Consider the following 12,316-nt stretch of genomic DNA (forward strand, 5'->3'; position numbering starts at 1 on the left):
TATTGTAACTGGTTAAACTGGTAGGGTTAACCTGAAAGTTAATGAGGGCTTGTTTACTATCAACTGCTATTAACATATCTACTACTCCAATAAATTTGCTGTCGTGTGGTTATCTGTCATTTATAGACACCTGTGAATAGACACAGACACATTGGGCTCCATCCAATGTCATGTGAGTGGACTTCTACGTGCACAGTGAGACTTCCCCTTACACTCCCATGCACCCCCAAATCTGCTCCAGATGTTCCCCTTCCCCAACCATCCAGAGCAGATTTGGGGGCATGCAGGGAACTGTAGCATTCCACCAGTGGTTTCCATTCTGCTGGTGGACAATAGCATGTGATACAACCCTTAGATATTAATCACTAGTCAATGTTTTTGCTCTCACATAGATGGATACATACAGATACATATCAATTATAAAGGAGTGCAATACTCCAAGACAACTACTTTTCATACTACACTTAAATATACTTCATTTCCTTTGAACAAGGAGGTAGAATAAAACACATTATCAGTCAGGCTCAGTTGAGCCTGAATAGTTAAAGGTTTATTGGAGAGAGGGCTGCATCACACAGATGTGGAAGACAGAAGCTAGCTGACATAGAAAATGTTTTATTGCCAAGCAAACATTTCTTGCCATTTTTAAACATGACAGTTCTTCTCGGGGTGAAAAGATAAAACATGGAAGCAATCTTTAGGGTAATTATACTCTCTCCCAGGTTATACCAAAATGGATGAATTGGTTCATTAACACAGCATATACAAGAACAGCATTCTGTTCAGGCTGCTGTTCACAGAAATTACACTTCCTCCAAGTTTGGTCAGCTTACAAAGATAATGGAAACTTCATCATTTCATACCACTAATACCAGGAGTTGGTTGAGATGGATGTTACAAGTAAAAGTTATATGCAATGAGATCTCATATTTCTACCCACTGGGCACAATTATCCCAATTCTAGGGTTATTATAATACGTACATGTGTACATATAATTTCCTTGGGTTTACATGCACACAGACAGGTCATAAATAGCAGAGTCTTGTGGCACCTTAAATGACTAACAAATTTATTCTGGCATAAGATTTAATGGATTATAGCCTACTTCATCAGATTAGAGTTTCAGATAAATATATATGATTTGGGGGAAGGGGGAGAATTGTGAACAGTGAGGCCAGAAGGAAATTAAATGCAGAAGGAACTGACACTGACCATCACATTATTAACAGAGGCCATTCACAAAGAGTTGCTGCTGATAACACATCCTGGATAAACCTTTTTCCTAAAAGTTCCTTCCTATCCCTGACGTATATTATTTACTTCTTTTATGTGGTCAACAGCTCCTTTTTTCTTCCCTTTATTTCCAGACAGGGGAATCCCAAACCACAATGTATTGTTTTCTATGACCCCTTACTCATTACCTAGTTCCCTTATAAGGATACAGACAGCTGGAAGATTATCAAGACATCTCTTATCCGTTTATATATGGCAATTAGCAAGCTTCTAATACAGAAGATTTTGCTCCCCTACTTGCCCCACTGCACACTAAAGCATTACCCCCACTTACAAGTACTATCCCTTAAGCTCCCTTCAACATACCATGCTAATAGGCTCGCACAGGCCTCAAATTCTCCCATATATGCATACCCCTCATAATATCTCTGTACTAAATGAAAAAACCCTTGGGACAAAAAATCCTTACAGTTGTTATGCAAATGTTAAGTCCAATGGATATGCCTGGAGATGGGACAGGCATACCCACTGGGTGGTGCAGAATGACACGGCTTTGAAGTTGATTTGTAAACCAGTTATAAGGGAGCCTTATTTGTGCTGACATCACACAAAATAATGGTTTGCACTACTCATAGTTTAGAACCAAAACCACGGTTTGAGCCTCCAGATATACAAACATACCAAACTTTAGAGCTCAATGGGCAGAATCAGCTTATGCTTCCCCTGATTTTCTTACACCCTGCCAATCCATTGGCCCCCACCAATGGTGATTTAGCGCTTCCAGCTAATCGTTCCTGGAAGGAGACAAGTCAACAGAGGTCGCATAGGGGAACTCTGCTGACCTGCCTCCTTCTAGAAATGAACATTTCTTCTCATTTCAGGGCTTCCCCCAGAAAGCACTAAATTTCCCTTGCGTACATGGTGGGTCCTGTTTGTGCAACAGAATCAGTGGGACCCGCTGTTTGTGGAAGGGAATCGGCAGGGAGGAATGGAATTGGCTGGAGTGTAAGCGCCCTGTTGGGTTCTGTCCAATGTTTGTTTACATTTTCTGTCCCCTTGGCACTGTTTCATAAATCCATTCCCACCTCCAGTGTGAAGGAACAGCAATTTTAACTATGGTTTGTCAATTCAGACATTCCACCAAACCACAGTTAGCACAAACTATTATTTGTAATCTCACTTCAAGGCATGGAGTTTTTTTTATTCTCATTCACTGGCTGTGTGCAAAACATGTTTTATCAGTTCAGACATCACCTCAAACCACAACTGAGCTTCCCTAACCATGGATTGGCATGTCTGAATTAGCCACTCTCTGCCCACCCCGCATACAAAAATCCATGACCTATTATATGTAGAGATTTCAGATCCAGGCAAGGAATCTTTCTGTAAACATCTGTTCCATACTGGAGATAAACTACATCTCAGGGCAAGATAAGTTTTTTCTTCTTCCTAAAAATAAATAGCTATTCTGCCCCCAAGGTATCAGTATTTTAGTTCTGGGCGAGGGACAATTACATTTGACTATCACGGACCTATCACTGAGCGATTCTTCTCTTAATGATACCCTACTTCAGATAGGGCTTAACCTCAGGCCTGAGTCAGATGTTACTATTCCAACATGATTGCTTTGTCGAGCTGCCCACACTGCACTCATGTAATATGGGGATTTTCCATGCTAGCATTAGTGTTCTGCTGAAGATGGAAGATGACGGGACTGTAACATCGGTAAGGGAAGTAATCTGGCCTACCCGTGCATATAAAAACATACAAATATTAGTGGTATACAAACAGCTGCAGTACAGTGGTTACACCCTGTATCGATGGTTTTACAGCCACCTGAACAACAGCATATTTTCTTAAGTAGCTCTAATTCATTACATGGAAATATGGCTTTATTTCCAACTCTGTGAGAATTACAGCCGCGGTTTTCATGTACCAGTTACATTACTAGCTATTTCACCCCCAGGCTGTTTCAATGTGGTGGCATGGAAATAGCCACCTGATTACACATGGAACAGTTCACCATATGGAAATATTTAAGATGACCTTCATGTGGTAGCCATAATGTGTAAATATGCTCACTTGTGCTAGCATTAACACTTCAACAATTGAGCAACAGAAAAACTGTAATGTTCAAATGAAACTCTCATCTGAACTATTGTGTAATCTTCCCCACAAAGAAATTATTTGTCTAGTAGTTACTTTGCGAAAGCAACCAATGTTAACTGTACCTTGGATTTCCTCTTAGTGCAGCATGATGGAGAGCATTAAACCCATTGTTGTTTGTAATAGTAACATCAGCTCCAGCTTCTAGAAGAACTGCCAAGATGTCATCACGCTTTTTACTTATTGCATCATGAAGAGGTGTATCACCCTCAGAATCCTAAAAATAGGTATTAGTTAATTCCCATAAATACCTATTTAAAAAGCATATTCCCAGAGAAAACATCTGATAATTTGACTTAAATAAATACACACACTTAACAGTGAGTATATAATATAAAACATACATTTCACATGAATGATAACTGGATCAACGCAAGATTAGACTTTTGATAAAATACCATGATACAGTAAAAGTAGTGAACTACCATATTTTTACAGACAGTGCCTTATGGGACTAAGCTATCTAAAATGTTTCCAGCAATGTTTAAAGAATTTCAACAGTTATACTAAATATTTGTTTTAAAAATTCTATTAAAATTTCTAACTTGCATTACTCTGAAAGGGAACAAAAGGACACTAACTCTTTGTAAATACTAGATGCCTTATAGCATGGAAAGCACCAATATACTGCTGCTCCTCCCAAATCAGAGAGATTATGCTGGGGATGCAGAGGGAAGGGGGAGGCTGTTCAAACATAATGGACGTTAGTTAACTGTTCTGATGTTTATTAACCCATGATTTGTCATGTGTGTGCCACCATCATTTGGCACATGCACCCTCTGATCACCCGATTGAAGGTTGCTAGTCCGAACCCGGGCACTATGGGCTATAATGCGTTAAACAACCCAAAGTTAACCTAACTACTAATTGTAGGTTAGCTGTGAGTTGTTTAACCCACAATTAACCAATAGTGTCCAGGTTCGGATGTCATGGAACAACCTCCAATCGGACCAACTGGAGGTTACATATTTAAAGAGACAGCAGCACATGATGCAGCAAATCATGGGTTAATTAGCTCATGATCAGCTGTAAACCAGGTCACAGTCTCCAAGGTACTTAAAGCCAAATTCACTTCAGAGCATAACAGGGTAACACCCTAAAACTATTAGCCTGAGTTGAACCCGGATCACTGACTATAGTAAGTCAGTGTTGATGTGGAATACTGGTGAAATACATTTCTGGCAAACCATCATATCAGACGGGGACAGTCTGCAGCTTCAGAACGTAAAATTTTGAAGTAGCACCACACATAGCATTAGTAAAACTATCAAAGTTAAGAAAGCATGAATGACAAAGTAACTAGAGAGAGCATTCACAGCTATACCATACCACTGCAAGAATTATTTCAGGCCATTAAGAAATGGGTATTGAAAGAAAGGTTTATAGAGGGGCTATTTGATGCTGCTCTTCAGAAGAATTAAAGCTTTTGCAGAGGCAACATCCAGACATGCCATTCTATGATTTAAAGAAGAAAGCAAATGGAGTTCTAAATAGCTGAAAGTGAGAAGATTGCACTTTATGCCCAGTCCCTGGTTAAAGGTGCATTTCTGATAGCTTCCATGACTATTATTTCATTTATTTTCTTATTCGGTCATTTATTCATACACCAATATAAGAGGCCCCCAAAGCATATGACAGAACAAATAAAAATATAGCATACTAAAATATAAAACATAAAACCAAGTTTTAAATTGCCTAAAAATATAGCAACAGATCAACTAATATCAAAGGTTTTCTTTAAAAGAAAAGTCTTCACAATCTTTCTGAAAGTTAGACAGAAAAAAAGGCCCACACAGGCCTCACAGAGGAAGGCAAGCCAAAGCCTATGCACTGCTACCAGGAAGGCCCTGCCCCAAGTACCCACCAAGTAAGGCACTTAGCCTCCAATGGTAGTGAAACAAGGACCTTCCCTAACAATCTCAACGGGCAGGAAAAATTATGTGAAATAAGTGGTCCTGTACGTAAACTGTATAGGGCTTTAAAGGTGATAACCAGCACTTAGAAATGGGCTTTGAAACAAACCAGGAACCAATGCAGATGGAACAATATCAGAGTAGTGTGTTCCATGTAACAGGCCAGTGCATTGCAGTAGCCCAACCTGGATGAAACCAAGGCATATGTAACAGTGTCCAGATCTAACTTCTACAGGAAAGGATTAAGGCTGGCAAAGTAGCTGAAGCTGTAGAAAAGAACAGCTTGGTTCCAGAAGCACTCCCAAACTGCAAACCTGATCGTTCTGAGGGAGTACTATCCCATCTAGAAGATACGCATTCCTTGATCAGTTTTTCTAGTGACCAAAGGCACCACTGGTCTGGTTCACATGAAACAACCACACATGGTGTGGGTTGTTGAAACATGGGTTATCATAGGATTATGCGAGGGCTGTTTAACTACAAACCAAGGGCTACGTGGAAGTTGTTTAACCAATAACCCACAATGGCTGGGTTTGCACAACACAGCAACCCCCTGATCGTCCTGGTCAGGGGCTGCAAATTCAAAACGTTGCCTGGCATGCACTGTGTCATGCTAACTGGTCTGTTGTGTGTGAATCTGGCCTCATTAATGAACAGTGGTTTGTTAACCAGTCACAAGCCAGAAGAGAACCCATGGTTTGTTGTTGGGTTACCAACTCTGGGTTGATTAAACCATGAGTTGTCGTTATGTCCAGACCTGGAATCATGGGTTGTCTCTGGTTTGTTTCTCCAGTTCACCCCTATGAAACCAAGGCACCCATCAAGAACAAGTCTCAAAACCAAGCCATTTTTCCCCGTCCTTTCCACATACTTTCCATATGAACATATGTTTCCATACATATATGTTTCCATATATTCCATACCTTTAACTGGCAACAAAACAAATAGCAAACAGTAGCACAAATTACCTGGAGACTAGGATGGCAACCAAAATCCAGTAACGTCTTCACTACTTGGAGGTGACCTTTATTAACAGCAATATGAAGTGGTGTCTGTCTACGTTTGTTGCGAGCATTGAGATCTGCACTGCCTCTATGCAACACCTCTATCACAGCTCCTTCATCACCAAAAGCTGCATGGTGAACAGCCCTGTCTCCATCTTTGTCCTAAACAATTAATATTTAACTGAATTAGTCATTATTACTTTTGTTCTAGACAATAGTTCTAACTTCGGGGAGATAATTAAGCACCTTCTACACCATGAGTGAAGTGATGCACTATTATCCTAGCCTTTTATATTTATTTATGCATACACACACACACATGCACGCACGCACAGGAGACTGACACAAAATAAAATACGATTCACTTGCCATTTTGTTGAAATGTAAACAGCATTCACTTATCTGCAGTACCTACGCATCACAACAGTTACTTTGCTATTAAAACATATAACTGCTCCATGAAACGGACTGGTCAAGCTACAACACAAGGACCAATGCAGAGAACCATGGTTTAGGGGTAGCACAACCACCAGGATCACATGCTTCCACCCTCTTCATGTGCAAATGGTCTGACATTATACATGACTGTTGCTAACCCTAGTTAATAAGGTCACTGTTGAATAATGATAGGAATAAAATGAGGAGTCAAGATGATCCTTACCCAGAAGCAATAACTGAAGTTATAAATGACTGATTTAGAACATACAAAGTAGTTGCATGTTTAAAATTATAGGCAACTTCTACAAGTATAAAGCTGAGAAATTAAACATTAACTTACCTCTGCTTCTACATCCACATTCTGTTTCAGAAGCAATTTCAAAATGTCAACATGTCCATTCTGACTAGCAGCTTGCATAGCTGTGTGTCCTGCACACTGCCCATTCACCTGGAAATACATGATTGATCAAGTCAAGGAAGCCTAAAAATATACATTCATTATATGCACATATGCTCAAGAACTGCACAATAATATATCTTAGAGGGCAAATCCAATTAAACTGAGTATTAAGTAGGTCAACATACTTTACAAATATTTTCCCCAAAAAACTAACCTAACTGACATCACTGATTGATTGTCTCTTCAGACTCCCATATCTCTTTTACGTACTAACTAGGCTAACATAATACAATATAGGAACATAGGAAGCTCCCTTATACTGACTCAGACCATTGGTCCATCTAGCCCAATATTGCTGACATTGACTGGCACTGGCTCTCTTTCTTATATCTATTAAAGGATTTCAGATTTATATTAAAATGTGACTTTTATAAAGTTGCAAAGGGATTGAGAAATGGGTAACAACATTCATGCTGAAGAAAACTTAATCAGATTTGATTAGTTTATTACCAAATGCTTATCTCCTCTCCTCTCACAAATTCTTACCCATACTCCTACTATTTTTAAGATAAAATTTAAATATATTTGTAATGCTGATTAACATATCTCTAGTGTTACAGACATAGTACAGTCCTAAGGAAAAGTTCCCTAATTGTCTTTTGCTTGGACAAATTGGGGATTCTACCCAAAAACCTAGTTATTCACAGGGTTAATTAAAATACAAACATTTTAGGAGACAAGTTTGACATCTGGGTAAATTACAATAATATCTCGAAGGCCTTTCAAGATAACACAATGGCCCAGTTCGCACAATGACTGTGGCCTGTTTAAGCTGCGGCACATACCAAGCACCATTTGCCTAACTACCCACCCAGGCACAGCTTATTGTGTCATCTGAACAAAGGTGGCATGGCTGATTTGAAAGGGAAACAACCCTCAAATAACCCAACAACAGGCTGTGGGTTATTTGAAGGTTGTTTCCCCCTCAAACAAGCCATGCCACCCAGGTTCAGACAACACAAACTGCACCCAGGCAGGTAATTAGACATGTACCGCAACTTTAAAAAGCCACTGTGGCTTGTTTAAGCCACCGTGATTGTGCAAACTGAGCCAATTTATAAACAAAACCCAAAACAAAATACAATGAACTGTGGAAAACCGAAGCTGCGCAGGTTTTCCCTCCCTTAAGCGCAACAGGTAAAATTCAACATAAATCTTACTTAGAGAAAGCCCATTGCAATGAATGGGACTTCAGTTAGTCATGACTAACTTAAGTCTCCTTCATTTCAGTGGGTCTACTTTAAGTAGGACTTATGTTGGATTTTACCCAATGTGATTAACTTGCTAACCTCTAACTCACTGCTATCATACTTCCAGCAGCAAAGATTGTAAGAGGAAGGTCTATCTTTGTTGTGACCATTAGGAAGTGCCTAACTTCTCTAAGAATACCTAGTAATGAATTGGAAGCTCTTTTTGCATTAGGAGTTAGAAAATAAGGTACTCACATCCACATCTGGTCTCTTAAGCAAGTCTTCCACTTTGGCTACATCTCCATTAGCAGCTGCTTTAACAAGCTCTTCATTAAGATCCCCAGATTCTTGAGTTTCAAACAGTTTTTTCAATAACTGGGACAATCTCTCTGTGAATATTTCATTTACTGTTATATTAAAAATGTTTTTTATTGTTATAAAAAACTATTTTATTAGGATCACAGTACCTGAATGCTGTGTTGTTCTTCAATGCACTTCAATGTATTTCTAACTTAAGCATAATATGTAAACATGACAGAAATCAATATTCCAAATCTGTTTAAAAGCTGCTTGGTGATTTGCTATGGGTCTATAAGCAAACCAGAAAAGCAGTAACAGTTCTCTATAGTGGAAAAAGCAGATAAGATATAGTGGAGAACTTTCACAGCAAGACTGGGTGTACACTATTTTGTCACCTGGCAGGTTGTTAAGATGAGAAGACTCATCGCTCATATTAGTAGAGAAGAGTAGGAAGACAGTATATACAATTCCGAGGAAAAAAGGAAATTAAGTTTGAAGTTTGTGAGGAACACAAAAGGAAAAGGGGTAGGAAGCAGGTGTCAGAAGTGGTGAAAATCAAAAACCATCTACTTCAAGTGTTGGAAGGAGAACTACACTTTGAATAATGGTGAGTAGGAAACTGGTAGGGCAAGAAAAGGAGGAGAGGTTGGAGATGAGAGGAAAGGAGGAGACAAAGACCGTGTGACAAAAGTATATTTTGACCTTTGTGTATTGGGCTAAAATGGAACCCAGTTGGAATAGAAAATAGGAGACAGAAAATAAGGTTCTAAGAGTACAATGAGTATGGAAATGAACACTGCAGAATACTGGCATAGAGGGGATGGAGAATTAAGGAATGTGAGGATAGAAGGGAATGTTCAGTGCATAGGAAGAAATCGGTGAGGGAGATAGAGGGAGGGAAGAGTTGGCCGGATGGGGAATGCTATATAAGAGGTTATGAAAACACAGTAATCTAAGATTGGAAAACAGCAAAAAAAAGAGGCGTGCCCACCCACTCCCCGTCAAATTGAGAATCATATGTATATCTGTGACAAGACACCCTTTTTTCAAACATGACCATCTCCCAATCACTTTGTGCTTAAAGATGGTCTTATTTTGAAAAATGTAAAAAATATATCCATCTTGCATAGCCCTGAACTCTTCTCCCTTGTGCGGGGGGGGGGGGGGGTACTGCCACAAATGGTATGACAAAATACAGCTTATTTGGTAAGCATATGCAGGTGCACAAACTACTAACTATTAATTTTTCACATTTATCTGAAAGCTCTTATTTTGCTCTAGGTTTCTTTTCTTTAACACTCATATCAAGGTGATTGGTCTCATTTCCAGGTTTCTTCCACTCCCCTCCCCCTCTATAGGTACTGAAACCAGAATTTAAAAATACGGTTCCACACCTTCTTAAACAGGACAGCTTTTTCTCTAGCTATTCAAGTACAAAACAATATGGTACAGATTTGAAAGTGGTGCTTTTAGAAAGGACATGCCTCCAAAACCATTTGGGAACCTCCATATTTAAGCCACCTACTGAAGATACCTACCAAACAAGGATTAATAAATTCCCAGACTTTTTTGTACATGAACTCTGTCAGAGCTATACCCACAGACTCTAATCCCTTCAGTACTCTAAGGTGCTCTCTGCTACGCTACCGATCCATACGCAGACTTGTCCCTTTGATTGCAACATAGCAGTGGCTTGGGATAAGTACTGTGAGGTCAAGGAGATTGTAGTAACATTATATATTTCTAGAAAAGAAACCAGATTAGACAATTTCAGGATTAAATACCATTCCCTCTAGTACTGAACATGGATGATCAAATGCCTATCCCATCTGAAACTGAAATATGGCCATCAAGTAAGACAGTAGTGGGTTTCTAAATACTATGGTGTAGGGCTGGGACATAAATTAATTTAGTTCGTAATTTAATGTGAACCTACCTGATTTGCACTTCCTGAACAAAAACATGAACTAAACTACAGTTACCTTTCGGTATTCTAACTTCTCCAAATTTTGCAATGCAGTTCTTTGATCAAAAAAATGCACACAAAATGCATATATTATGGGAAAGTATATATTCCCCTAAAATATGGAAGGAAGTGGAAGGAAGGCCACGCAACAAAGGAAAAGTACAGGCAGGTAGCACAGAATTGCAGGGATGGCATCAGGAAGGCTAAAGCTGAGAACGAGCTGAGGTTAGCAAAGGATGCCAAAAGCAACAAAAAAGCTTTCTTCAGCTACGTGCATAGTAAAAGACAGTGGAAAGAAATGGTGGTTCAGCTATTAAATGAAGATGGCAAAATGATAACAGATGACAAAGAAAAGGCAGAGGTGCTCAATTCCTACTTTGGCTCAGTCTTCTCCCGAAAGAGGGTCTATGACCTCCCTGGCAAAGGCGAAGTTACAGGCTCTGGGCAGGATTGCAGCTTGAGATCATTAGGCATATGGTCAAGGAACACCTAATTACTTCGAAGGAGTTCAAATCTCCAGGGCCAGATGAACTGCATCCTAGAGTAATAAAGGAACTGGCAGAAGAACTCTCAGAACCACTGTCTATTCTCTTTGAGCAATCATGGAGGACGGGTGAAGTGCCAGGTGACTGGAGGAGGGCTAATGTTGTCCCTATCTTCAAATACAGTAAAAAGGAGGAACCTGGGAACTACAGACCAGTCAGTCTGACATCAATCCCTGGGAAAATTCTGGAGCAGATGATAAAGCAATCCATCTGGAAGCACCTTGAAAACAATGCTGTGATCACTCGAAGCCAACATGGATTTGAACAAGTCCTGCCAGATTAAACTGATCTCATTTTTTGATCAGGTAACCTCCCTTGTGGACTGTGGGAATGCTGTAGACATTATATACCTCGACTTCAGCAAAGCTTTTGACAAAGTGCCCCATGAAACCCTGATGAGCAAACTAACTCAAAGTGGGCTAGATGAAACAACGATCAGATGGATCCACAGTTGGCTACAGAATTGGACTCAAAGAGTGCTTAGCAATGGGATCTTCTCAAACTGGGGAGAGGTAACGAGCGGGGTACCGCAGGGCTCAGTCCTGGGCCCAGTGCTCGTCAACATTTTTATTAATGACTTGGAGGAGGAGGTGCAGGGAATGCTGATCAAATTTGCAGATGACACAAAATTGGGCCGGATAGCTAATACCCTGGAAGACAGAAACAGAATTCAAAGTGATCTTGATAGATTGGAGTGCTGGGCAGAAAACAACAGAATGACATTTAATAGGGATAAATGCCAAGTTCTGCACCTAGGAAAAAGAAACCAAATGCACAGTTACAAGATGGGGGATACGTGGCTCAAAAACACTACAAGCGAGAAGGATCTTGGAATTGTTGTCGATCACAAGCTGAATATGAGCCAACAATGTGATGTGGCTGCAAAAAAGGCAAATGCTCTTTTGGGCTGCGTTAATAGAAGTATTACTTCCAAATCCAGGAAGTACTAGTTCCCCTCTACTCAGCACTGGTTAGGCCTCATCTGGAGTACTGTGTCCAGTTCTGGGCACCACACTTTAAGAAGGATGCAGACAAGCTGGAGAGGGTTCAGAGGAGGGCAGCAAAGGTGATCAGGGGACTGGAAACAAAGCCCTATGAAG

General features: G+C 40.0%; 1 protein-coding gene across 4 annotated transcripts in view; it reads right to left on the reverse strand.

Annotated features, from left to right (window-relative positions):
- MIB1 (MIB E3 ubiquitin protein ligase 1) overlaps positions 1 to 12,316 on the reverse strand; it is an 82,536-nt gene that overhangs the window by 44,856 nt on the left and 25,364 nt on the right. For all 4 annotated transcript variants that reach the window (XR_014790134.1, XM_084849728.1, XM_084849727.1 and 1 more), the window contains exons 9-12: positions 8,661 to 8,794; positions 7,096 to 7,203; positions 6,282 to 6,479; positions 3,466 to 3,617 (exon numbers count right to left, since the gene is read on the reverse strand). Coding sequence is in view for 3 of the 4 variants with exons in the window: in XM_084849728.1 (XP_084705854.1) it covers positions 3,466 to 3,617; positions 6,282 to 6,479; positions 7,096 to 7,203; positions 8,661 to 8,794 (592 nt within the window). In the remaining variant the exon portion in view is untranslated. The remainder of the gene's footprint in view (positions 1 to 3,465; positions 3,618 to 6,281; positions 6,480 to 7,095; positions 7,204 to 8,660; positions 8,795 to 12,316) is intronic.

The sequence above is a fragment of the Heloderma suspectum genome, chromosome 4, assembly GCF_057233095.1.
Source record: "Heloderma suspectum isolate Gila_16-S chromosome 4, 16-S_ref, whole genome shotgun sequence".
In the NCBI taxonomy this organism is placed as follows: domain Eukaryota; kingdom Metazoa; phylum Chordata; class Lepidosauria; order Squamata; family Helodermatidae; genus Heloderma; species Heloderma suspectum.